Below are 27,605 nucleotides of genomic sequence, written 5' to 3'. Positions count from 1 at the left end.
GAAAAAATAAACTCTTTTACAACATTTTCAAATTTTAAGGAATTTATTTGATATATTGTATCCTACAGAAAAAAAATACTGGATGCAATATATAATATATCCCATAGATGGTCTTAGATGCAGATTGATGCATGTAGTGTGAAGGCTCTCATAAATTACTGCCTATAGACAAAGTAGGTCACAATTCCATCAGCGCTTTAATGAAAATAAAACTCTTTTGTACAATACAAAAAAATAAATAAAAGTATTCTAGAAAGCTTAAAAGGAAACAAAAGACTTTAAGTGTACACATCTGCATGGAATGTACAATGATGACCATTTCAAAGCTATTGATGGTCAAGGACAAGGTGTATTTAGGGAGGGGGTGGTATGGCAATGAGAATGATATCATTTGCATGTACTTTGTCAAACTGCTGCGATGCTTCTTATGTGAAAGTGCTGTGCGAGTGACGAGGCCCAGTTTGAAGGGGGCTCATGTACAAGAGGGCTAGAGAATGCAAAAAGGACACAGAGACAGGCACATGCATGTGCTAGATATTCCTTCCGAGTCAGGTGCACACCAAACCTACCACTAGTGCAGTGCTGGGTTTGGAGGCCAAAGAGTGAGGAATTCTTTGATAGAGCTTCGGAGCAAATGCATGCACCTCTAATCTGACTAAGACCTCAGACACGTCAGACTTACAGACAGAGCAAAGAAACTACATATTCAACCTTGAAAGCGCTGCGCTTGAACTGACATGTTTGATTTGTACAGCTAAAGTTATCCGATTGTATGTCTCTAGCTATGTACGCTTTTATTGATTTGATCTGCAATGGGCATGACATGTTTTGGTGAGCGGCTGATGGAGAGTTCCAAGACATCAGAGGTGTTCTGGAATTTTCTGAGGGAGTGACTATTGGACAAGGTACTGGTCAATTTATTTTATCACTATTTGATCAAACTCCTGGCAAAATTTTAGATTTGCTTCTTTAAAACATTTTGGCAGAAATATCTTACTTTTAGACTGGCTTTGAACACATTGCCTAAGTGGATGGCTAGGGTTGGCTGCTGCTTATTGCTGTGGCATTAGTGCATTTTGCATTCGGGTTCAGCTAACCGACCTCTTTACAACATTGCAACTTATCAGGTCCAATTACAGCCCAGCAGACTGCTGAATGTACTAACAAAAATGTTACTATTATTCACAATAAGAATGATGGTATTTAGCCTGTACATGTCAAGAATAAATAAAGAGGTTGATTGCAAAACTCATTTCTTCAATGAGTTGTCATAAATATATATTATTTAATTTTGCTTTCAAGGTAATATCGGTTGAACTGCAGTTGGGTTATGTTGGTTAAGTAAGTAAGTAAGTAAGTAAGTATTTTATTTGTATAGTGCATACTTCATGGACAGAGTGCAACACTAGTTTGCTACAAAACACAACTGCAATTTCATTGAGATCATGTTTTTGAAGGATTGTCTGCAAATGTGTACTAAACATCTAGATTACCCCGTTAGTTAGGAGCTAAATGCAATTGTCTTTTTGCAAATCTCATTAAAAAGGTTCAAAATTCTTCTTCAACATGGACCTCTGTCATCTTAAAAAAGAAAAAAAAAAAACATTTCAGTTCCTTCAGGATTTTGCAAGGATTTGTGGAGATCACCGTGGCCAAAATGAACGAAATCAACAGTTGTAAGTGTGGATTTTGAGTTAAATGGGCAAAGTGTAGTCTTAAAACATTCAAACAAGACCTAGAGCAACAGAATGTGAAGAAACAACTGTTCTGATGCAATTTCAAAAACAGCTATGCTCTGCGTTACTCAGATATCCACCAAAGCTAGCATGCTAAACAGCCAGCTTCAGACCCTGCTCAGACCGCACTGTTGTAATACCACTTTGTACCTCAGTGCAATACAATGCAAGTCAATGGAAGAGCACCATTGCAAACTTAATGATGCATTCAAGACAACTCAAGTCCTACATAATTCTACACATGGCCCCTTTAAATAAAATACATTCAATCCAAAATATTGCACTGCAGTGTTTCAAATACTTTTTGGCAATAAGAGAAAATTGCAACTCGCAGGAAATTGAGGAAAATCCTTGAATTTGCGAAAACGCAAGATCGCAAAATCCTGGAGGGATTTATTTCCGTTACGTTCGGACTAGTCTTACCTCCACTTATAGTTGTCCAGTGTAAAAATCTTTGGTTACAACGAAACTATTGCCAGATTGTCCGCTTTTAGTTTTGCCAGAATCTGATTCAACAATCACTCCATCTCCAAGAACCTGCTCTGACGACTGCTGCTTGACCTGAAGCCCATTGCCTCATGTTAACTAGCTGAAGTTGTGTACAGCATGATAACGGCAGTGTAATCTGCAGTCAGACAGCGATAGCCACAAAGGGGTTCTGATACGGCTATAAGGGGAATCCCCTCCAGTTCAAATTCACACATCAGACACATAATCAGGGTGAATCTACAGGACAGGAGCAGATCAGGGTAACAGCCAAGAGAAGAGGAGCCAGAAAGGCACCAGCTCTCACTAGCCAGCTGTTCCCATACAGTCAGAGTCCAATTGGCAATGGTAAAGCTGATGTGATCTCTTCAGGCGCTGCTTTTGCTGCTGATCTTTTTCTGCAATGCAACACAAGCTGCGTGGAGTGGCAAGGCAAGGCAAGGCATGGCATGGCATGGCATCTCTCCTTCGAGTCTCATCTGAGGGATGTGCAGTGTGTCAGATATCAGGGGACACCTCCACAAGACGACAGGATCCGCTCTTCGCCCCCATAAAGGCCTCCTTCATCGCAGGCCACCCCTGCTATCAGTACACCTCCTGCTTCTTCTCGGGGACGCCATCTGATATGTGTCTAAACACAGACCAAGGGGAAAATCATTTTGAAGTCATACAACTGATTACTTAGTAATATAACTGATTACTAAGTAGCTAAGTAAACGAGGACATGGTAGATATTCCAGTGGTGATATTCTAATGGAATGGTTCCAAAGTACACAGCCGAGGATTGAATTTGGCTTAATAGAAAGCGGGACGGCAGAATGGTAGAATTAATCATTATGGTCCAGTAAGCAGTTAATAAGATGTATCATGATGTCTGTAGACATATATCATATAATTAGATGCATTGTTTAGCAAAGTAAAGTAAATTTGTGGTAGTCATTACAGAGTATTGAAGGTCAGTACCGGAGGTTACTCCTGGCTGGTGGAGGGCTTGCTGATGTGCTGGACTTTGGACTGCGAGCAGCCCTGGGTACTCTGCAGCTCCGTGGGCCAGCCTCTCTTCCTCTGGGGCTGCGCCGACACAGCTGGACACATGACTGTTGCAGGTGCGGCGATGGCGGTAGTTGCTGCTGATGAGGTGACCACTGTTGGCGTAGCTTCTGTTGTGACCATTGTGGTGGTGGTGGTTCTCTGGCATTTTAACATTGCACCTGCGAACCACACGAACACAAAACGGCTACATTGCATCTTATTAGACATATAATGCAAAATATGTGCTAGCTACTTCTAATCAGGCAATTTGTTTGGACAAGAGGCAATAAAGAGGTAAGAAAATTCAACACAACTTTGTTGGGTCCTAACAAAGAGAACAAAGTTTGTAGTAGTGCTATATAAAACTGTTTAACACCGAGATGACTGCCACCATCTTGACTTATCAGCACCCAGGAGCACTTCTCTACAAAAAAGTGATGGATGTGGTAGATGATTGTTGTGTCCACTAAGATAGCACTGGTCTTCTGTGGGACAATTACCCAACAGCCAAAAGTAGGTTGCTGCAATTTTCCATGGCCTCCAGAAAGAGAACTCCCCTGAAAGGTTGAAAACTACTGGGATAGGTGATTAAGGAAGATCACTGGCAAAACGAGGGGTTCAATCACATGGTTACCCACGGCGGGAAACAGGGGGACATGCTGGTGGTGTCCAGTCTCCCTTTGGACACGCACATCCCATGACCAGCCATGTGGTAGCCTGGGAAAGAGAGGTGTTCCACGGGTTTGTGGTGGATGCTGAGGAGAGCAACAGTACCCAAGCTGCAGACACCTCCAGGAGAAATGACAGCCCTCACTCTGGTGGGATAAATATAGGGCTTCAGTCACTCTCGGAATGTAGAAGCAAGTGTTGGGAGAAACAGGTGACAAGAGATACCGCAGACATCCAGTTTCACCTGGGGCCTGTACTACGAAGGGAGCTTAACCTACCCAGATGTAACCCAGGGTTTACTTCTTAAACCGGGGTTGACAAAACCTGGTTATCTTAAGTGGTGTTAATCGGTACTACGACGCTGATTATGAAGTTGATTTGTTGAGCCGGGGTTAACCTAATTGGAGTTTGTGCGCGTTCACATAAAAGGGGCGGGTTGCAGTGCAAATCACCACTTTCAATGATGACGCGATCACCTTATTTTACGGATGAGGAATGCACAATTATTATGCCAAGTTATGAGAAATTAAAACCCACTCTACGACAAAAATCAAATACGTCGGCAGTGAACAAAGCAAGGCAACGTATTGCAGATCGGGTAGCCTAAAAGTAAAGTTTTATTTCCACATGTTCTTCAAATATGTGTTGCGGAGGATTAATAGCTTGCGGAATGTCTGAAATGAGTTGAAATAATTAAATTGCCTATTTTGAGTTCATAGAAATGCCTACAGATGCAACACAATTTAGAAGTGGGCATATAGATTACAGTAATAGGATAATTGATGTTTAAGTAGCCCCCATTGACTGATTTAGTTTATGCCTAGTCCTGTGAACATTTCAGATGCAACACCATTGCCAAACGCACATGGCAGCAGGTGAAAATGAAACACAAACACATTATTCAGAATAGTAGGTTTATTATAGCTTGCATTAATATTTCTTAATTATGAAAACATGTAGGCCTAGTATGCTTATAGCCTTCACTTGGCCTCTGTTTTACAGCTAACAAGAAAAAGGTTCTTTGAACACTAGGCTACTGTAAGGAGTGTTTTAGGAGTTGGCCATCGCAAATAATAGTGGAAGGCCGATTGTGGAAGGGGTTGAGGGAGGCATTCGGTCGAATTCTGGTGCTGTGGAAACGTGTAGCCTTTATGTGCAGCGTACAGTAATAGGACATTCAATTCAACAAGTTTGTTAAAATGGTGATTTTAATTTATTAGGCCTAGGCTATGTCCGATTTATTTTAGGCTATTCTTGCTCAGATGTTCAGCATACTGTAGGCTAGGCTAGGCCTATGTCCGATTTATTTTCGGACATACAGTATTCTTGCTCAGATGTTCAGCATCACCGATTAGATGGAAAACATCTAATGTCCACGTAAGGGCATTGCTATGACGGGTGGCATTAGAGACTTCTGCCTAGATCATCTGACAAAGATAACGAATTCCCTCGACTGACCATCTATATCTTCATAGAGAATATATATATATATATATATATATATATATATATGGCGGTCTCTAAAACCCCTCGAAAAGAGCACCTCACGCTTTGCGCTCCGCTGTCGTATCATCCAGGCACGCCGACATAGGCTCGATTTGTTAGTGGAGGGGTGGTACTTATAAAGGGTGTGGTTAACGGAAACCTCGGGTTACATAACAGAGCAGGTTTGAGATGCAGCGTAAATTGCCATGGCAGCATACCTCGGTTAAAATCGATCCACCTTTCGTAGTACAGGTTAATCGGGAACTTACGCCACACGTGATCAAATTACTCTCGAAGTTACCCAGATAAGCCAGTAACCCCGCTTCGTGGTACAGGCCCCTGATCTGAACTGTTGTTTGGTTGTCAGCGGAGAGGCACTTCCTTCTGCACTACTGTAGTAACTTCTCATGCTACTTGAGTTGGCTTCTGTAGTAACTTTCCTACTACACTGTAGCCCTCTACATACCAATTTGAAGGTAGGGTTGATGAACTGCCATGTTTGCTAGTCGGGAAGACATTGGCCACCTTTCAACTCAGGAACTTGTGGGGGTGAATTGAATGTTTATAGGAATGGCCCAGTGCTCGGCCCAGCCGCTAAGAAAAATGGTTCCTATTTTATCTCTGAAAATGGCCCTTGGAGATCCTATGTGCATATTCCGTGGCTGAACTCACAAAAATGCAGGCAGCCCTAAAACGGCCTGCTAGTTCATGCTTTGAAAAAAAATGTTACATACGGCCTTCAAATTAGAAGTTCTGACTTGCATCTACTCCACCCATGGGTAGGATGGCCCACGAGTACCCATACTGCTACTCCATACTGATTGTTTTCAAACAAAATGGCACCTAGTGGTACAAAAAATAGATTACCTGAACAAGGTATCCTGGTTTCATTAATATCCCATGGCACCTGGGGGCAGCCGTGGGCTACTGGTTAACGTTTCGGACTTGTAACCGGAGGGTTGCCGGTTCGAAACCCGACCAGTAGGCACGGCTGAAGTGTCCTTGAGCAAGGCACCAAACCCCTCACTGCTCCCCGAGTGCCACTGTTGTTGCAGGCAGCTCACTGTGCCGGAATTAGTGTGTGCTCCACCTCACTGTGTGCTGAGTGTTTTTCACTAATTCACAGACTGGGAAAAAAACGCAGAGACCAAATTTCCCTCACGGGATCAAGAGTATACTACTACTATACTAACTGCTTGAGTATCCAGAGGTAAGCTCAACTTCAGGATTCACCATAACCAACCACAAAAAGTCTACAAGAGGTGTTCTTCACATTCCAACTTTACATGTAATAAAGAAAAAAAAAGAGTTTTTTGGGTGGGGTTGGCATAGCCAAGACACTCTTGGGCCTGACTTGGAAACTTGAGTGACCTGAAGCTACCTACCCTGGAGAGGCATTGAATTGGCAGTGATTTGAGGTCCCACCTACTGGGCTGCTGAACATCCTGGTGCCCTCTCAGAGGAAGGGTCAATTCAAAGACCATACACACAACACAGCTAATTCAGCACCGTTTCGACATGGCTTACAAAAGGTAACAAGAGCACCACAGCCACACATACGGTTGAAGAACGACAATGCAAAGTGATATACACGGGTTTCCCGTTTACCAACAAAACTAGATGCGCGCGCAGCCGTGAGGCAGAAGACGCTTGGTGGCCGACCACAACGTTATAAACTTAACCTAAATAGTTGGCTGCTGTAAGCTACAATCGGATTTTTTTGTATACCCCTGTTGTCTCAATTATATTAACATCTCATTTCAGACTATATTTCAAAGTTTGACGTTCATTTGGATTATTAATATAACATCGTATTTTGTCATTTTTGGCGAAGACATGCATGCCGTTAGGGATATTGAACATATTTAACATTCTCTAACCATCGTGATTTCGATTTGGTGCAGTTTTCAGCACAAAAACTCATTTTATTCTTTTGCTCTTTTTCATTGATCTTTGCTGTTCTATGGTGGTTTCTGCCTCTTGGTTGCGCACGCATGTTTTCGTGACGTTCCATGTATACGGGCTGGTGCTACTTAACTTCTAAGCACCAGTTTATTTTCCATGAGCTAGAGTTCAACCATGGAGCTGCTATTAACGTCACTGTATCAGCAGACTTACTGTATACCCTCCACCAGTCATCTTTCACCCAGCAAACACTAGTTCACCTCTGTGGTGAAGGGGTGAAGGAAGCATGGCTGTGCTCATGGCTAAAGAATGGTGTGCTACTGGCTAATTTATTTCACATACAGCCTCAAACTATGTTAGTGCAACACTGTGCTGCTGACTAGCTGCCAAACTTGTGTGTGAAAATCATCCAATACAGGGCCCACGGACACAACCATTTCGACTAGTCTCATTTCTCATGACCTGAAATGTCTATGCAATTAAGACATATAGACAGGTTGTACCATTTCCAATAATATTACTTTATTGTTTGCGCAAGGGAGTTAGGGAGTGGTTTATGACATGACATGATTTCAGTTTTGGTGTTGAATGCACAGAATGTAAGTTACAGTATACATCTGATGCCCTTGCACAGTGTTCACTTATCACTTGAATGTCTATCCTAACTTCCTTGGCTTCACAAACTGTCTTTGACTTGTAGTTCAGTCAGGAAACTCTCTAAACACGCTTATGAGCTTTATTTATGTACATGACATGGTAGTAAGTTCTGTTTTAGCTAAACGGACTACATCTACTAAAGATGCTGCTGCTGTTAGATGAAAATGCATCCAATCTAACAGTGACTGCTGCATAACTGCTGTTGATGAACACAAAAAAACCCCATCATAAAGCCATGAGTGAAAGGATGCCCGTTAACCTACGCAGAGCTAGACAGGGGATCTCTCATAATTAGCAGCCCTAGCTAGAGTTTCCAGACTGAACTCATGCATGGCCATCATTTACCTGAGAAAACCATTGCAAACATATGTGGGTACACGGTTACCCTTAAAATCCCAAATCTTTATTTTCAGTGTGTTTTCATTCATATACACTTGAAAATAAGTAACCGTAAACAGTGCATGCACAGATGGCATGATTAACAGATAGCACAAATGCATAGCAATGGATTTCAAACATTTGACCTTCTCTACTTTTTTACAATGCCATTTTTCAGAATTGAAGTTTTTATATACACGGAGCTTTCAAGAGCTATTACAACTTGTTGATACAAACAAAGAGATGTAAATAATATACATTAAAAGAGAATATAAAAAATATGTTCATCAAATGTAATGGCTGCTGGTCTAAGTTTCCCAGAATTCCCTAAACACTGATGACAATTTTGTACAATGGTGCAATTGCTGTGTTACGGATGAACACTGGGCCTCACGTGTTCCTGTTCTTACCAGTGGTGCTGCTGCCACTGGCCTGAGAGTCATCTGATAACGAGGGCTCTACCTCTTCTTGGATGGTGGGAACAGACGCCAAAAGACCTGTGAGAGAGAGAGAGATGCAAGCAAAGAAAAAGAAAAAAGCTCAATGTGTAAGTCTGACCTCATGAGACTGCAAGAAAGCTATTCATTTTTTAGCAGGCCACAATTGCCCACAAGCCTACCAACTGTTCTGAATGAAAACAACCTGAAAACAACCAGGTGAATGATTTGCAGTTATTATTACATGAGCACATAGACTGCATAATAATAATAATAATAATAATAATAATAATAGGTCATATTTACATCCAAATAATTTTGAGCTCAAGTCAACCAGTGTCTTTTAGCTGTTATTAATCCAGCAATACAGACTATAACAATATATTCTAAAACGGATAGTTTTGGTCCTTCATTATGATTGGCTGAATCGCGTTCTATGCCATTGTAAAATCGAGCATAGCCCTACACATTGACCGCATTTGGTTCTATATTTCTGCACCTCCACAAATTGATACAAAAGTTAGAGTTGTTGCGTCTCGACGTTGCTTAGCAACCATTCTGACAGAGGAAATATATTTTTTGGCGGAAGAATGATTGTCCATGAATAAATCCTTACATTTCTCGTTGCTGTGTCTTTATTTTATAAAATCTTGCCAGATATATGTAGTAACCATTTTAGAAAAGCAATAAGCCACTCGAGTCCGTAGGTTACACTGATTTCACACGTCGTGCCTAACAGTGTAACCTAGGGTCTCTCAGGGCTTATTGCTTAAATGAAAAATGGGTACCGGTAATTAATTTTCCGTTGGACATGGCAGAACAGTGTGTGTGTGTGTGTGTACGCTTGTGTGTTTTTTCCTCATGCTTGCGGCTCATGGCACTGCTGTGATCAAAAGGATCCTGCCGTGTAAATTACTTCAATAGGGTCATGCTGACAGAACTCCAACCGAACAGCACAAAGACTAAATGGCAGAGATGGAAACACTCTGAACAGCAGAAAGGGTCTCTCACTAAGAGCCACATTGAGCATCATTTCAAAAACTAGCCTCTGACGCATGGCCATAGCCTTTTGCCTCACATAAGGCCATTTATTAATAACAGTTGTGAAAAAGCAGAGCAAAGCCTTTATGTATTTGTAAGTTGCAGCTTGGAGAAAACACATAAGCTGCATTCAGACCTACGTGTAAGACCGGAGGTTCTGCGGATGTTAAACGGTTTCTGACGGTTTTCTAAACCGTCTATCTGAACAACATAAACGGTCATTTGGAAGTCCGAACTTAGCCGGCTGTTCTACTGCTCCCCTCCTAGTATTTCCGACATTATGTAAATTAACTTCTGTCTGAATAAAGCGAAGAACATGCGGAGATTCTGCTCATGTGCGTGTTCAACCACATTCAACCTGTTCAACCACACAGAGATTCTGTTCATGTGCGTCAGTGTCGTTCACACATACGACCGTATAATGTTAGCATCATATCTGAATCACCCAAAGGGTCAGACCTCCGTTTGACAAAGCTCCGCATATACTCCGGAGGTTATATCTGAAAGCATCTATAGTCTCTGTACAACGTTGCCAAACACACTACAGTATATTAGATGAATCTCATGGTGTGCATGTGTGCGTGTAGGGAAACACTCACTCAGGCCTCTGTAGTGGGAGAGCTGCTGGTAGACCTGCTTCATTCTCTCTATGTTGAGGCGACTGCTCTCAGCATGGTTGATCATGGGTTTGGGGTAGTCCACCCCCACCACACAATTGGCTGCTTTCTGCACAGACTCCGGTGCATTCCAGGGCTCATAGATGTACCGATTGGGATAGTCCTTCAACTTTGGGATGTAGCGCCTGCACAGGGCAAATGTAATTCTTAAGCTTCATAGTATCACATATACCTTTCACAGAATAGCATGGAGACGGCACTTTGAACTGGTGGATTGGACTAAGACCATAAAGTGACATTACACAAGTTTTAAAGACATTTTAAAGATTTGTTTTAAGTAGGTAGCTAGCTTTAACTATATCCTAAAATCAATATTCAAGGCAAATGGTCATGTGAAGATCCCCCCCCAGCACACTGGCATGTACAAATACTACGAGTACAACGGTTAGCAGGTATTACTGGCAAAAAACGGACTGTGCTTTGCGTACCTGATGTAGTCTCCACTTGGGTCTGTTCTCCTGCCGAAGCCCACGGGGCAGTAGCAGTGGAAGAACTGCTGGAAGAAAGCACTGCAGGAGAGCCACATCCAGCTGCCCGCGTTCACACTCCAGTCAGCGTCCAGCAGCAGCTCCTCAAACACCTGACCAACAGACAGAACCACGTGCATTCAGATCCACTCTTTACCTCAAACAGACACCAGCAAGGTCTTATGAGGAAAAGTGGGGGCAATAATTACACCAAAGGTAATGACAGCTCCACAGCTAGGCCTAGTGAGTACAATGGCATAATGGCAGGGAAACAGCATTACCTAGTACCTAGCAACCGTGACACTGGCACAGCAAAAGCATGTGATGGAATCAGTAAATCGAAACAATCTTTTAGTTACAGCCAACAGTGCTGACCCCAAAAATCAGTAGCATGTTAAGCTGTTCAACCTTTTTAGGCTTTCTTTTTCTTGGAAAGGTGCTACCATTCTCTGTTCACGTTAAAACGCAAAGCCGGACTTTTCTAATAAATATGGGTCCGACATCCTTTTCAAATTGTTCATGCTGGAATAGTGTAGATGAGAGGTACAAAAACGTAACAAACGTGTTTCGGATTCAAACGAAAACAGAATAGTATTATGGGTGTAGCTATAGTACGGTATGCTTAACTGAACACACAGCCAGAAGTAAAAAACAGTGTGATCAATACGTGAACTGACATGAATCATTAAGTGTTCAATGCAAAATCTCTAAGCAAGCCAGTTCAAACTTAGGTCTAAGGGCCTGACATGGTCAGACTTCCCAGATCTAATAAGCATTCTGTGCAAACTATGACTTATTTCCAACAAGCATTACAAATGTAAGTTTCATTTGAAAGACTTTATAAAGTTGAAATAATCACAGATGATAATAAATAAACTGATTTGACCGTAATTTCTGACATGTTAGTATATTTACAAGTTACATGTTTAAAGTAAATTAAGTAAGGAATCACCCAATCACAGTAATATATGTCAGGTGCATTACTTGATCACACATTTATTTACAAAACATAAAGCCAGCAAGTGGATGTCTGTGCTGCCTATTTGTAGACCTAAACCTTTGAAAATGACTAAAAAAACACAACCTGCCTTCCCCTGTATTCATGCCAATTATTTGTGAGGACTTCATATTAATAAACTATTGTACTTTTGTAGAAAATAATGATTGATACCAAATAGGTAAAACAAGTTTATATTCTAGAGACATTGGTTTTGGTGCCCATTCATGATATAGACAAAATCTGCACAAGCCTTGTCTGAGTTAGCACAGAATGATCAACTTTGTACATGAGTATGATTGCTATGTATTCTACCACTTAAAACTGGAAGATAGAAACTCACAAAAACAGTCCATTCACTGTGTAGAGCACTCACTGTATGTGTTTATAAGAGCGAGAGTTGACTATGTGTTCATACATTTTGTTCACAGAGTCAAATGAGAAGATTCAAGTCAGATGAATTGAATGCTTTTTACCTTATAATGCATTTTACCTGTTTTGCTGTTTTGAAAGATGCAAACAATCACAATGATATTGTGAGATCATGGCCCAAATATCATGATTGTATCATCGCCTCTGTGGCAATTCACATCCCTACTTGCGCAACGGAAATCTAGGTGCTCAGAAAGCAATATCCCTCAGACTGAGACTGCATAGCTACAACAACATGGTGTTGAGAGGACATTCTAAGCCAGAGCTTCTAAAATGATTTCATATATCCAATACAAGCCAGTGTACTGCTTGCCTACAAAAGCAACCATGGACTGCTGTGAAAAGACTTCATCACTCAAATACTTCTGAGCTGAGGGAATGCACACAAGTGCTCAAGCCAATGCATACCAAATCACTTAAGGCATTTACACAGCGCATCATCCAAGTAAAACACCCATAACTCAGGATATAAAGTGGCTCAGGTCAGGTCCAACGGTCAGGTCCAACCTCCAGATGGTGACAAAAGGCGGGATGGTGGCAGATGCTGACGGGCACATAGAGTCTACTCACTCTCAGCAATTCTCCAGACCAGTCGCCAAACTGTTTGCCAAAGCACACCTAGTCCAACCTTAAGAGTTCCATGAAACTACAGCAGTGGTTTTCAAATCCCATTCCTTACCTTCATACCACACTCCCAGCTGATCCACAGGTCTCCTCTGGTCAGGAAGCAGGCCACGGCGTGCCGGGCCAGGTGGTGGATCCAGCCCTCCTGCCGCAGCTGGGTCATGATGGCGTCGATCCAGGGGAAGCCCGTCCGGCCCTCGGCCCACTTGGCCAGCGCCTCCGGGTTGTGATCCCATGGAATCTGCACGCAGATGGGGTTGCTCTCCATGCGGTCAAAGTTGGGGTTGTTGGTGGCCGCCGTGTAGAAGAACTCCCGCCACAGCAGCTGGCCGTAGAGAGAGAGCGGAGGACTGCAGCGCTTACGGAGCTGAGGGAAGACAAGTGAGAAAAACACAACCATCACACCACGCACACGAGCACGGTGTCTACAATACAACAAGTCTACTGTACCACACAGGCAGCACAACACGTCTACCGCACAGGCACAACATCCCACTAGGTGAACATGGCCATCGACAGAAGGCTGGTGCCATGACTGGTCAGAACTCACAGAGATCCACAGTGTGGTGTGAAGTACTAACATACTAAGACAGATATGTCTAAACACTGCATTTAAACTGCAGCCATTGAGCTGCTTCTGCTGTGACAGCACCATCACCACACACAAATCTACAGGACGAGGGGGAGGATGAAAGACATTTTGCATTTACAGTATAGCACGGCTAGTGATGGATCTAACTGAACTCACACTGGATGTAAACTATGTGTATTCTGTACAAAATGTTAGATATGTGCAAAAATACAGTGCATGAGGTAGGCCTTGGGGATAATGCAATTTCTGCATTAATGCAGAAAAAACAATCAGGTCTGAAGACCTTTACATACATAATTGATTAAATTAATTGATCTTCTATCCATATACATGTTCTAGCCATAAATGTGTGAGTAAATTGGGTGTCTCGCCCGAAAGCATTTTTGGTCATAGGTCTAAGACTGAACAAGTCAACAGAAGAGTCAGACTGCCATTTTGTGTGTGTGTGTGTGTGTGTGTGCATAATCTGTATTTGGACTGGAACATTGGCTAATTTCTATGGCAAGAGATCAAGAGAATAGGAAACATTCATACCTCCGAACATCTAACTGGCAGGAATTGAAACTATTACATCACTGAACTTGGGATGACTGAAGGCATGACCTTTGGTCAATTAGTTTAAAGTTTTGCAGGGCAATGCTATCCTCTCTACAGAGGTTTGACTGTTGTCCACTGACGTGCAAAAGCTACACTAAGAAGCACCTCTGACACTACAACTTTACTGTTATAAACATGCCTGGGATAATGTAGCATGATTGTTTAGTACAACACAACCTATGTTTGTGATGTTTGAGGCCATAATGACGGTCAACACATAAAAGTTACCCTACCTGCAAGTAGAGTTCCCGTAGGTTGTAGTAGAACACTCGACAGGACAGGCAGCCGAATCGCAGGTAGGGACTTAGCCCCGTGGGGCTTGCCAGCAACGACATCATGTTTATTCGTGGTCGCTCAAAGTTGGCCACCCATGCCTGAGGAATCACATCAAACACAAGGAAACATGACTCACTAATGATATGGTACAGGATTTGTTTTAGGGAAAAGACAAGCAATTAGCAAACTGTATTAGCAAACAACATGAGGAACACAACTTAAGTCAGCTCAGCAAAGGATCTGTAACAGTCCAGACCACTCACCTTTCGGTCTAAATGCTTGTTAAGTCGTTCCAAGGCTTCAGTCTCACCACCTTTCCAGACTGCATCAGCCTGACTTACATTCTTAAACCCTGAGAATACAGTACACACAGACCCTTAGTGAAATCTACATCTGTAGAACATCAGTAAAGCATGAACTTCATAACTCTTTCTCTGATATTGCATAAAACAGTAAAGGTATACACTTCATAAGCCTACTGTTAGCCTTGAAATCAGTATGCCAGCTTTTTTAAATATATAAAATAATACACATTGTGGGCGCCACAATTCCCCAATAACTAATAAAATACTATATAAAGACAGTTTTATACATAAAGGCACAGCTGCTGCACCAACTAGGCGTGGCTGAATGAGCTGCAGTAGGTTGAGGTAGCTTGCCCACTTCAGGAGCGGCTGAAAGTGCTGTGGTTGGTTAGGGTTGGGGTTGCTTGGCTACTAAACCCCTTTAGGAGTGGCTGAATGTGCTATGGTTAGTTATGGTTATGGTGGAGTGGCTGAATGTGCTATGGTTGGTTATGGTTATGGTTGAGTGGCTGAATGTGCTATGGTTGGTTATGGTTGAGTGGCTGAATGTGCTATGGTTGGTTATGGTTATGGTTGAGTGGCTGAATGTGCTATGGTTGGTTATGGTTATGGTTGAGTGGCTGAATGTGCTCACCTAGCTCCTCTAGAGAGGGCACGCTGTAGTGTTCGTCGTGGTTGTCCGCGATCTTAATGCGGCAGCTGTCCATCTGTTCGGGCGTGATGGTGGGCAGTGGCTTCTTGGGCAGCTCCAGGCGGCTCACGATGGCCTGGAAACGCTTAAAGGTAAGCGGCGGCCGGTTGTTGTTCATCTCGATGATCCTGTCGGGGAGGAAGCACCCCAGGTGAGACAGACCCACATGGCCTGAAAACCACCCCGCACTCAAGCAGGTTATGAAAACTCTACTGAAAATGCATCAGGCCCAAGTACAGTTTGCATTCTAAATGACAAAACAATTCATCAGCTGGCCTTAACATTAGCAGTTGCCCTAGGCAACCAGCTGATTTACAACCATGTCCTTGCTTGCTTCATGTCATGATGTTCATTTAATGTACAACATCCAACATAAATGTAAAGAGTGTGCTTTGTGGCCTGCATATGCTGAACCATAGCCCTCTACATATGGCCCATTTGTGTTTCATATCTTGGCATATTGGCCTATTTCAATAAACGTGAGTCATGTAAATACAAGGTAAGGCAATGCATCTTTTCAACCCACAGCAATTAAAATGCATCCTGTGTTTCAAATGTAAAGATATATGGTCTGTCTGAGAGTTTTATATGGATGCAGTCTGATTCGCTGAACTCGGACAGCACAGTTAATATTATTGGCCCATTCTAAATAGTTTGGGTCACTGATGCTGAATAGGCCAAATTAAATCCTTCTTGATCGACACACAAACAGACTAGAGAAAAAAAGTTTATTGGGGGAAAACAAGAACAAGGCTAAAAATGTTAAAAAAAAGTATTCAATGCTTTGGAGACGCACATGACTGCATGCTAATGCAGGTAAGCTCACCCACCCCGATAAAGTTACAGCCCTCAATCTTTATTTATAGGTTTCTTCACATTATACAACAGGCGTCTATACTGAGCCAGCGTCGGCTCCCTCCCATTGGCTCCCTGGTCCGGAGTCAGGAGGCTCCCATGTGTAAGCAGCAGTCTGGCGGCGCATGCCTGCCAGCACATGTCAGTAGTTGGGACTCCACGGCCTACTTACTGCCCCTCCCTTTCCTCCGTCACATGTCTGGCAGTGTGACCTGCAGTGGCGGCGCTCGGCCACTGGGTGGCTGCAACTGCCAGTGCACAGCAGTTGGCCCGGACTGCCTGAGAGCGAGAGAGGCGTCTCTCTGATGCCCACGCAGGTGCCCCTTCTCGGAAAGGTGGCGACGACAACAGCGACTGCGTGGGCCGCTAGTGAGCACCTGCTTTTATGTAACGTTGTGCTGGCGTGCACACCTTCTGACGCACAAGGAGAGGGAAAATGAGTGTGCACGAGAGAGAGGGGGTGGTGGCAGGGGGCGTACGATGAAGATACAGAGCACACGCATGGTCCCAGGGATTAAGTTGAACGCTTTTCTCCTGATGATGTGAGGTCAAGAGTGCGCAGATGCAATTTACACACTTATGCAAACAGCGTGTAATCATCTGTGAATGACTCATGTCTGTGGGGAGCCAGAGCTGCACTGGACACGGGGTGACCAGGCCAGGCAGCTCCAGCAGCCCCGTAGAGCCCCACAGTCAATTATTGATCAGCCAGCAGCTGGGGCACCGCAAAGGTCAAAGAGCAGAACCACATTCAACTGTGCCAATAGCACAATAGCCATAAACAGGCCCACAGGCCATGCTGCACGTCAGGGTACTGATTAAGCCTCCATGCAAGGGCATTACACAGAATGTGTGCAATGTGTGATTGAAGGATAGAACTGCCATCAGCAGTTTTAAAGGTACACTCCCATTTTCACTTTGGCCTTTTCCTCATGTGTATCATCACAGGCTAATTGAACTTTGAGATCCTCCTCTTGCCTGTGTAACACTTCAGATTCTGCTGAAGTCGTGATATGAGTGACGAAACTGGCCTGACAGGCTGAACGGCCGATGGCTGTTGGACGTTACACCCTGCAGGTCATGTTGTTTATTTCCCCGACTGAGCCTTTTAATGACTCGTGGAACCCCAAGCCTTATCTATCTTAACCATACGTCACATTCAGCAGCAGCCTGCAAGGTACTTGGCCAACTGACACTTCATATTTTTCATGGAAATTAAGTATTGTGATTGACACGTCAGAGAAACACGGCAAAACGTTCAATTGTGTCTCCCACACGAAAACACACATACACATGCACAAGTACGCAGGCATTAGAGCACAACACACTCACAGAACAATCAAAACACTGAATACCACAGCAGATGCTGTTTTAACTTTCATTTTCTTCCATTAAAAGCTAATTACTTTTCTGGTAATGACAATCTCTATTTTTAACAGTCCATGCCAAATATTTATTTATTAGCCTAAAGCTTCAGTTGCGTGACAAGCCTACTGATTTTTGTAACCAAAGAGCATTCGCGATCTCAGGTTACACGATGCATAAAACACATCTTAACCCCCTACTGTCCGGCTCGGCCCCTCAGATCCTCCAGCCTGGGACTTTTAGTTGTTCCAGAAAGTAAACTGTCAACTAGGGGTGACCGATTATTTGCAGTTAGAGCACCCAAGCTTTGGAACAGCCTCCCTTATAACATCAAATCTGCACCATCAGTGGCTGTTTTCAAATCTAGTCTACACGCTCAGGCTGCGCGTCGGGGTCCGGTTCACCCTGTCAGGACTTATTTTCCCAATAATGACCCGCGTTCTATACATTATCCCTTACTTATTTGAAACATCTCTATTTTACTTAGCCTACTTCCATACAGTGGGTCCCATTAATGCATCAACAAATGTTCCACTACCCTCCAGAACTAAAAAATGTAAAAGACTATTTGAGTAGTACAGCAGTGTTTCCCACAGAATTGGATTCAATTTGTGGCGGTAGCCGACTTGGACAATGGGGGGAGGGGGGGCTTTATTTACTTTTCCATTTACATCGGGATTTTGCAAACATTCAGTGTCAGAGTCAATAAAATGAGCCCTTCAACGAAATTGACAAGCAGCTGTAAGTAGGCTAAGCATGCTAAATTCGACATCCAAACAGTATTCTAACGTTAGCTTTGAGATACTGCTTGATTTCATAACTTAACTTAGTTTAGTCTCTTCAATGTAGCCTACTATGTTGTGATAAGACCTTAGCAGAGTTCACTTCAATGCAGCAGTTTTGAACAAATTTGCGCAGCATGGTCACGATGCTAAGTGGATTTAATAGCAATTTAGCAAGACGTCTTCTATGCAATGCTTCTATGTGGCAACAACAATCCTTCAACAATCGTGAATGTTTTGTTAAATGCACATGCAGAGGAGTGGTAGCGGGTTACGAGAGAGAGCGGGGCGGGGCAAGGAAAGGCTGCGTGCGTAAAAAGCGCAGCTCAATGGCAATGCAAGGATTTGACCTTATATTTAATTTAAATTAAATTAAACATAGAATATTAATCTGTGGCGGCAGATTTTTATTTTGTGGCGCCCCGCCACAGATTAGTCAATGTATGGGAAACACTAAGTACACTATTAATGTGTAAATGTTAAACAAGCATTAGCCTAATACATGGTCTATTCACAAAAAGTCTATGCAAAACACTGCAAAATGTGCAAGACAATCTCTACAATGTCCCTTAGCAAAACAAATTTTAGAAAATGAACAGGAAACTTTCTTTATATAGATAGGAATATGAATACCATAATGCCAACTTCCTTTTCCTTGTTTCCCACCGTTTTCTTTATATGTCTTTATATGACATCGATGAGCTGTTTTTAATATGTAAATGATTTTGTAATGTTAAGGCAGTGGTGAGGTGCCCCATTTAAGTGCAGAGTGAAACACCGTCTGGGGAAACTTTTTAAAGGTACTAGAACAACGCTTCAATTAGGCCAACGGCTTTCGAAGATTAAATCCCTTTCCTTTCCATTCATGCTTTACATTCCTCCAACTAGAAGAATCCTCCATCAAGTCGCATGACAAAACCTTACAAATTCCAATTTTCTTTGTATTGCACTTACGGTAGTAGGGTTTTAGCTGGTGTGTGCATACTGGACTATATGTAGGTGACTTTCTCAAGTACAACACTTCAGAACCAGCCACTATAGAGTTAGCAATACACAACAGACAAAATGAAGTGTGGAGAAGTGTTCCACCTGAATATATCCTATAGTATTCAACTCATGCTTAGTGCTGGAAGAACTGACTGGACGCCTGCTCCTGCCCTGAAAAAAAAAAATGACTGACAGACTTACTTATCCAGGTTGAAGAGCGTGTGGGAGTTCCGCACCATCGTCTCCACCCCAAACTCCTGCGCCATCTTGATGATGGCTCCATCCCGCTCCTTCCCATATGGCTCCGAGTCATACTCAAAGGTCAGACGGGTGATGTTCCATTCCTGAGAGGAGAAGGAGAGGGACAGAGAGGTTTCACATATTAGTTGTTTTCGTTGTCTTTTCTTTATCAAGAGGAACTGATTAAATGTAAAACCATTAAATTACAACTTAATAATTATTCATCTCCATCCCACTTCCAGCAATTCAGCTCAGACCCAACACACTTTAAATGTGTATTATTATACGGCTCTTCACAATGCTAGTAGAACGCTCCATTGACTTGAATGGGATTTCCCAAAGTTCTAGCAGTCATTATTTCTTGGGAAAGGACCTCTGAAAACAAGAATGACCGCCGTCAATGGCAACGGAGTTTGTGCTTGGAACTTCATTCAAAAGTGAAAGCAGACGGTTAATCAGCTGTGTTCTAAAGAATGTTTGATTCAAGTTCAGCGTGTGTTGCGAACTATTTGTTTCTCAGCAAAAGCCACGACGAAACGGTAACAAATAAGTGTAAAGAGACATATCATGGAGTTTATTTTTTCGTTTTGGCAAGTAGCCGTATAATAAGCGGGATAATGTATAGAACGCCGGTCATCATGGGAAAATAAGTCCCTTCAGGGCGAAACAAGACCCTTGCATTGTACTGCTGGCATATACAGTCTATCTAGTCAATATTTTTACTTTGCTGTTCATTTTACAGTTGGATATTACTCAAGTAACCACAACAGGCATCCTGTGCCATTAGTCGGCCATTAAGTGAGAATTTGTATTTTACCCGTATTATCACTTTTCAGCATACTGGATAACCCTGGATAAGAGTCTAGGATGCCTTGTGTGTTCAAATTATGCTAAAAAATTATGATGAAAAAGGGTCACCTTTCTGTCTCATTGAACAAAAGTGAAATAGTGCAATACCAGACGCTCTGGATGAGCAGTGACTATGACCCAGACACCATTTTCCCTATTAGATTTTGTTGATGTTGGCTTTTTGATTTAGTTACTTTAAAGTAAAATTGATAGACATTGTTGCTTGACAGGTATAGATAATGTCAGTCATCCGTCTCAAGAGTTACTGACTATGCAACCAACAAAATAATGTATCCAGCAGTGGACACCAGAAATACAGCTGGTCAGACGTCTCAACAGGTCAGTGTTGTGTCCAACCTCATTCTACTGACGGGGGGCTAAAAACTGTGGCCCAGAAAGTTGTGTGAGGACCTGACAGCAATTTAGAAATCTGAGGAATTGGTGAACATTACCTCGGTCCTTTCAAGACCTTATATTACTTTCTTAGATTTAAATTTTAACAATGTCAAGCACCTTAATTATGTGATGAAATGAAAGTGCCCTTGAATGTAGTGCCTGTCCTCTCCTTCACAGCTTCTCTGAAATTCAAATGAGGATCTGTTTAAAGGCTACTTCAATTATTTTTCTAGAAGCACAAGAACTTCTCCTAGTTACAGGCAATGGAGACAGGCCAGACCAACAAAGGCAGTGAATCTCACAAGTGAATGCTTTCATGTAAAAACACATGTCTGTGCATCTCACTGCAACACAAATAAAAAAGAAGTCTCAGAACAACAACACAAACGAAAACAAAATGTTTAATTGCTTGGAAGCTCAAGGTGACAGGATGGGTCACGTTGCTTCTAGCTATTTAAATGTCTCCTGCCATGTGGGACCGCAAATAATATTAACATAATGTCCCTGAGACCATTACCTACAGTGTAGAGGATGTTCCCTACATCAACCCTTCTGGTTACAGAGCATTTCGCCCACTGTGCCCAGTGGCTCTGAATAAAACGGAACAGCCATTTAGGACAATCTCTGGCTGAGTGACCAGCCGTAAAATAAATGATCCAATATCGTTCCGATTTATGAGACGTGCTGTTTACCACTGAGGTGAGTTTCCTTAGTCCTCTATCATCTCATAACGTTTCATAACTATGTAACATAATGTTTCATAATATTCTATTTACAGCAGCATCAAAACTACTATAAAGTGAACAAGCTAAAAGTTATTCAATGTATGCAAATAACCTTGCATAATAATAAGAAGCAAACCTTACATTTCTATACATTATATACAATACTGACCTTGAAAAGCCGTGGAAACACATCTGTTGGTTGGCCTCTCACCACAAAAAGCCTTGAATTTAGTTTCCTGAGACTGGTGTCCAAGTCCTCCAGGGATTCCAGCAAAAACCTGAGGAAATGTACAGGACAAAGTATAGTATACACTCTTTTGATCCCGTGAGGGAAATTGTTATGTTTGAATAACATGTTTATGAGGCAAACATGTTATTCGGCTAACGGTGGCGATTTGTGATCGCAAAACATAAATGTATATATATGGACTTAGTAGTTATTCCCTTTGGATGACCTCATGTGGCCCAGACAATCCGTCACTACCGTCATCATAGCGTTGTGTATGTATTACTTTTCCAATTAAGAAGAGCTTTTTGACACATTCATTCTATGTGACACAAATTTGGGACAAACGTGTGACCCAACTGTATGGTATCGTGTGAGCATGCATAAGCTTGAAATTAATGACGCACAAATACTGTGTATTGAAGGTGTTACATAAAACACAAGTAAGTTGGCGTGAGCAAAATGCGTTCGCATGATAGCATGCTACTTAACAAATCCGCAATCTGAAGGAGTCATTAATTACATTGCCGTATTGACCAGCCATCTACTTACTATTTTCTTGTACATGGATCACATGGTACATGGATGTATCTTTATAAGTTCGCTGCTGCTTTCACAAGTTTCACAACAGAGCAGCCCTAATATTAGAATTAGCCTAGCTTTGAAGCTAAGGGGCTGATATGGCCTACAAGTCAAACGAAAGCGTACGTTTAGCTGTACTGTCAAAGGGTATAGAAGTTAGAAGTTACTTCTATACTCTCTGGTACTGTACAATAGAAAATAAAAAGGAAACGTGTACGTTTAAATTATTTCAGTAAATGCATATCCTGTAATAGTTAACTCCTCATTTGCATTAGCTTGGAGCTAACAGTTGGATGCGCCAGTTATTTCTTGTGGAGGCCAACCCATGCCAAATTTGGCTTCTGCCAAAGCTACACTTATATTCCAAGCAATAAATATATTTAACATTTAATCTATCGTGGACGTGAATTGTCAGCTCTGCCTAAATCGTAAAAAGAAGCTCACAAACCTCCATCTGTTTACTCCCACGTTCGCCGAACCAGCAAACCACGGGTCCAAAATATAAACACAGCGTACAGTGTCCGCGCCATTTAGGGCTTCCTGTAAAGCTGGATTATCGTGAAGACGCAGTCCTTTTCGAAACCAATGTACAGAATTGACGACCATGACTTCGATTTAGTCCATGCTAGTAATCCAGTTGATGTTATAAGATGCTTTTACTCAAACTGTATTCATTTTAGATATCGTTGACACGCTAAAGCTTCTTGGAGTTTGAGCGACCAGTCACGGAGAGTCGACACCAGACGTAATGGCTTTCCTCCGCTCTTCTCTTTCATTGGTCAAGAGAATGACACGTGTACAGAGTATTAAAATGAGCGACGTGATATGCCTCGCATTGATTGGTTCCTCCGCACGTGTAGACTTATCCTAGTCACGTTTGTTTGGTAGCCATGGCTGTAAAGAAACGGTAGAACTAGAAAAGTGAAATTTCACTGTGAAGGCAGCAGTAAAATATAACCCAACAAACACTTTAGACAGGCGGAATCTGTGGTGGCAATGTCTAACCCTATAATAAAGCATTGTGTATTGAGTGCTTGAGGATTTTATTTTTCAGTGACCGTCACCTTTAGGCTACTTGAACACACATGGTTTCAATGCATAACCTACATTTCACACACTTTTGAAATGGGCCTAATTTGTTTGTAAAGGGATTATAGCCTGTGTTTAAATGTTGGATATCATTGCAAAAACTGCATCATGCCAGAAACAGCTTAGGCTACTTAGAAACATGTCTTGATAATTTTGTTAATTTCACCTGCAATTTAAGCACATGGAATTAAAACACAGTGGGTCAGTGAACAGGCCTCAAGTCCACATGTCTTCATGAGTCATTTGTCAGTAAAAAAGGTATGCTACTTAAAAAGTAGCCTAGTTCCACTCCCTCAGTGGAAGCCTACTTATTCAGGGTGATGTGTCTTGTCTTAGTTCTTTTTTAGGTGTAAGCATCAATTATATGAATGCCTGCTTGACATAAAATAGACTAGGCCTATGCCTCTTGTAAATATAGCCTACATCCCCCCTGCAAATTAGGCTAGGGTACTTTCCTTTCTGTAGTTTATGTCGTAATTATTTACACATTTGTTTGGTTCTGTGGTCTCATTATATAGGAAGGATCGGATGACAAACGTAGGCTGACTTTTAATGGTCTCTGCCAAACCATGTTTTTTGAGAAACCCCTGCTACAACTTCTGCACGATCTGCGGTTATCCTACTTGTTTTTTTTTTTTTTTTTCAGCTCTCAGGTGCAGGCTGCCACCACTAGAGAGTGCTATAAGCCTGCATTCTGATCCTTCATAGACCCTGAGCCCCTCAGTGAGAGGCACTAAACGAAGTAATTACCCTGAATGATCCTAATAAAGCTTATGTCGTTGAGCTATCCAGTAGTCTATTTATGAATATGTTTACAATCAATATGTAATACAGTAATATAATTTAGAGTTTGATTCAATAACATCAAACACCTTTTAGGCCTACAGTCTACCTTTCTATTTTGGGAACATTGTTGATATAAACAATTGTTTTGACTGTAATATTGGGCATTCTCCTCCGATCAATAACCATGCGTGAAGGAACATCAAGGGGTCCAATACTTTACAGCTTTCCAGAGTACCAAGGCAATTTTGGATATATGGCTTTGGATCAATAATGTTAAGCCTTGACTTAACTTGGGAAAATTCCAGACAGTTGTTTTGAATGGTTTGATAAAACACATGGTGTTATAAGCTTAAAAATCAATCATTGACAAAACTGAGGAGAACTTGCTGACAAGCAGAAACCAGCAATTCTAAACTCCAATATTCTGGATATATGTGATATGACAGTGGTTTTCAGCAGCCTCCTTTTATAACTCCAGGCTATAGCAGACATAGATTTAGTGGTAAGGTGAATATGACGAATTGTATATAACCAACAGTGTTCACAGCATTATTATACAGCCCATACTGGTAGTATTTATGTATGTTCAACATCACTTATAACATAATAAATGATAAGGATGAGAATATGTTTCTTCTCTGAATTTGTTACTTGCAAACAATTTAGGGTTTCGGATGAATCTGGTTACAAAAGGTCTTGATAACTGAGCGACAGTATTGCAGTGAGTACACAATGCATGCTACTCACTTAATGAGACCCCTGCTCTGAAAAATGCTAGCAGAATGGCTGAAACTTAGAATTCGGCTATACAGTAAAATTTATTTAACACAATTAGAATGGTACAGCTTATTGTCCAGCTGGAAAAATGAAACATTGCAGAGCATATTACTGTTGTGCGGAACAGCTGTAAGTCTTTCAGGGCCAGTGTATGGTCATTTAACATGCTTCGGGACTATGGGCTGATTGGCTGATGAAAGCTGCCTAGTGGAAGTCCATGTCATAGCCCCGCTCTTACTTTCATTGGATGTTTACCTCACAGCTAAGCCATCATCATCTCCCAATGGGCCACAATACACACCCACAAGAGTGCTTGGAAAGTGCACTTCTGTGGAAAAGAAGCACTGAACTCTGTGACAAACATGTTGTACGATATACCTTAAAAATATGAGCATGTTGACATGATCTGTACAGTACATTGCATTTATAGGCTACATCCGTTTCTAGTTTATGCTTGTTGCTTTTAAAGTCAGAATCACAGTTAGGATGCCACTGTCTCATTTAACACCATTTTGAACACCATGCTGCCTGGAAACGACATTTTCTCACTTCTCAGTACTTTTTCTCAACACTCCGATAACACTTGTCATATCTAAAATGATTGATGTTTGACACAGTTTTTGTTCGTCTCAGGAGTTAAAGCCGAACTTTAGACAATTTTTTCCCACGAGCAGTTCTAAGCTTGCAGAGCTCAAGCTAAGCTATCTGTCTTTTGATCTGGCAGTAATCAGTTGCTGGACTCAGCCAGCTGATATTCAGGGCTTTTTTGGCAATCATGCCAGCAGGGCACCTCAATTACATTGCCACTGAGCTGTTTTATTGAGTGAAATGCTCTGTGGAGACCATTGAGGGACATCAGTGAAGCGTGGAAATCACCTCAAATATCTATGGTCACCTGAGCTTGCAGTCTGTTGCTTTTTCCCACTGAAAGCCCTTTTGGCATATGGCATAGACTTTGCCTATAGGTGTTTAAGAGGGATAGAGCACATCACGGTCAAAAGCTACCTCATGAGCAGAGGAGAAACAATCATTGGTTTATTTAGCTGAGTGTACAATAGATTGCATGACACATCAAGGTTTGAAGTGTTTGTTAGACTGAGGGCTGAGCTCAAAGTGTTTCTCATCCAAACATGATTTATGCATTTGAAAAGCCAGGGGCTAAGAGTTTGAAGAACTGATGCACATGACACACACATATACATGTGTGTCACACATACACACACACACACTCACACACACACACACGCACACACACTGGCACACACACACACACACACACACACACACACACACACACACACACACACACACACATAAAGAGGGGGGCGCAGATGGTGTGCAGACTCCTAAGATGACTTGCAGCAGTGCGCTCAGAAAAGCAGCAGTTCTGTGACTCTGAGATAATGGTCTGTTGATTAATGAAGCTTTTTTTGTGGGGATGGTGAACCATCTGGAGCAGGGGCAGAGTAATAGGTCTACATCCGCTCCTGGGGAAGCTGTGGTCCTGTTCAGCTTGGATGAAATCTCAAGGCCTTCTCTGGTTCAGCCTGTCCAGCAGCAGGCTCTCCCTCTAACTGACTGATGGCAGAGACACTCAGATTCAGGCTCAGGCATCAGCAGGCAGGGGTGGAGAGGAGGAGAGTGAAATCACTTGCCAGAGACCGCACATCTGCTTCTCCATCTTGCAGCAGTTATTAATATACTTTTGTGGAATATTTACACTTCATTAAGATCCAGCTGTTCAGTATGAGTCTGTTCTTTCACTTTTGTTATGCATGTGACATATAAAGTATGTAAAATGTAATTCTGCTATACCACGCTGAGGCTGTATATAGCTGTCTGGTAGGCCTAGTCTATGACCACAAAAATATCAGATAGAATAAGTTGAGTTGAAGTTGTGTATTGGTGTTTAGACTACAACACAGAAAACATGAATATAAAAGAATGTTTGAGAATACTGAATACTACACCCAGCATGTGAGAAGCAAGTAAGTGTAAAATCTGTCATATTTAGATGTTCATTCTTTTTCTTGATCATTTAGTGTGCACTTGGTACAAATTTGTCCTTGTCATGTATGAGTTGCAAAGACAATTGTCACAGCTCTGCCAATAAGGTGGATTTTAGCAAGGGAGTAGCACAGATTGTTCTGTTCCTGTCAGTGGCTCTTTAATTAACAAGGCCACGCTGCAGTATCAAATCTGCTGCACAGCGGGCTAAAGATTATGGAATCAGAACAATGGTGCAGAATACTGGAAATGCTCTATTTGCTAAAATGAAGGTCCCTTGTTTACAGCAGTGCAAGCCCTTGAGCTTTGAGGTAATGAAAGACTGCATGTTACAGTACAAAGCACACTGAAGGCAAAACAAGTCAGCTGACTAACACACTGGTGCATGGTCCACCAGCCCACTCAGGCTGGTCAGCCTGGCTTTTTATGGCCAAGTAATCGGCCAGTGATCTATT

At 42.1% G+C, this 27,605-nt stretch overlaps 1 protein-coding gene across 2 annotated transcripts; it reads right to left on the bottom strand.

Annotated features, from left to right (window-relative positions):
* Positions 1 to 178: 178 nt before the first annotated feature.
* cry2 (cryptochrome circadian regulator 2) lies at positions 179 to 23,265 on the bottom strand. Of its 2 annotated transcripts, XM_042109361.1 has the most exons (12): positions 22,940 to 23,265; positions 21,853 to 21,961; positions 19,675 to 19,817; positions 15,428 to 15,612; positions 14,752 to 14,840; positions 14,446 to 14,586; positions 13,079 to 13,390; positions 10,932 to 11,083; positions 10,426 to 10,628; positions 8,759 to 8,845; positions 3,186 to 3,433; positions 179 to 2,853 (listed from the first exon to the last, which is right to left on the bottom strand). In XM_042109361.1, exons 1-11 carry the CDS (start codon positions 23,095 to 23,097, stop codon positions 3,192 to 3,194), a joined length of 1,821 nt encoding a protein of 606 aa, XP_041965295.1. In that variant the 5' UTR covers positions 23,098 to 23,265; the 3' UTR covers positions 179 to 2,853; positions 3,186 to 3,191. The 2 variants fall into 2 exon arrangements, with proteins under 2 accessions (XP_041965295.1, XP_041965296.1); XM_042109362.1 differs by lacking the exons at positions 21,853 to 21,961; positions 22,940 to 23,265 and adding an exon at positions 21,076 to 21,116.
* Positions 23,266 to 27,605: the final 4,340 nt, after the last annotated feature.

Source organism: Alosa sapidissima, chromosome 11, assembly GCF_018492685.1.
Source record: "Alosa sapidissima isolate fAloSap1 chromosome 11, fAloSap1.pri, whole genome shotgun sequence".
NCBI lineage: Eukaryota > Metazoa > Chordata > Actinopteri > Clupeiformes > Clupeidae > Alosa > Alosa sapidissima.
This window is presented reverse-complemented; position numbering and strand designations above follow the sequence as displayed.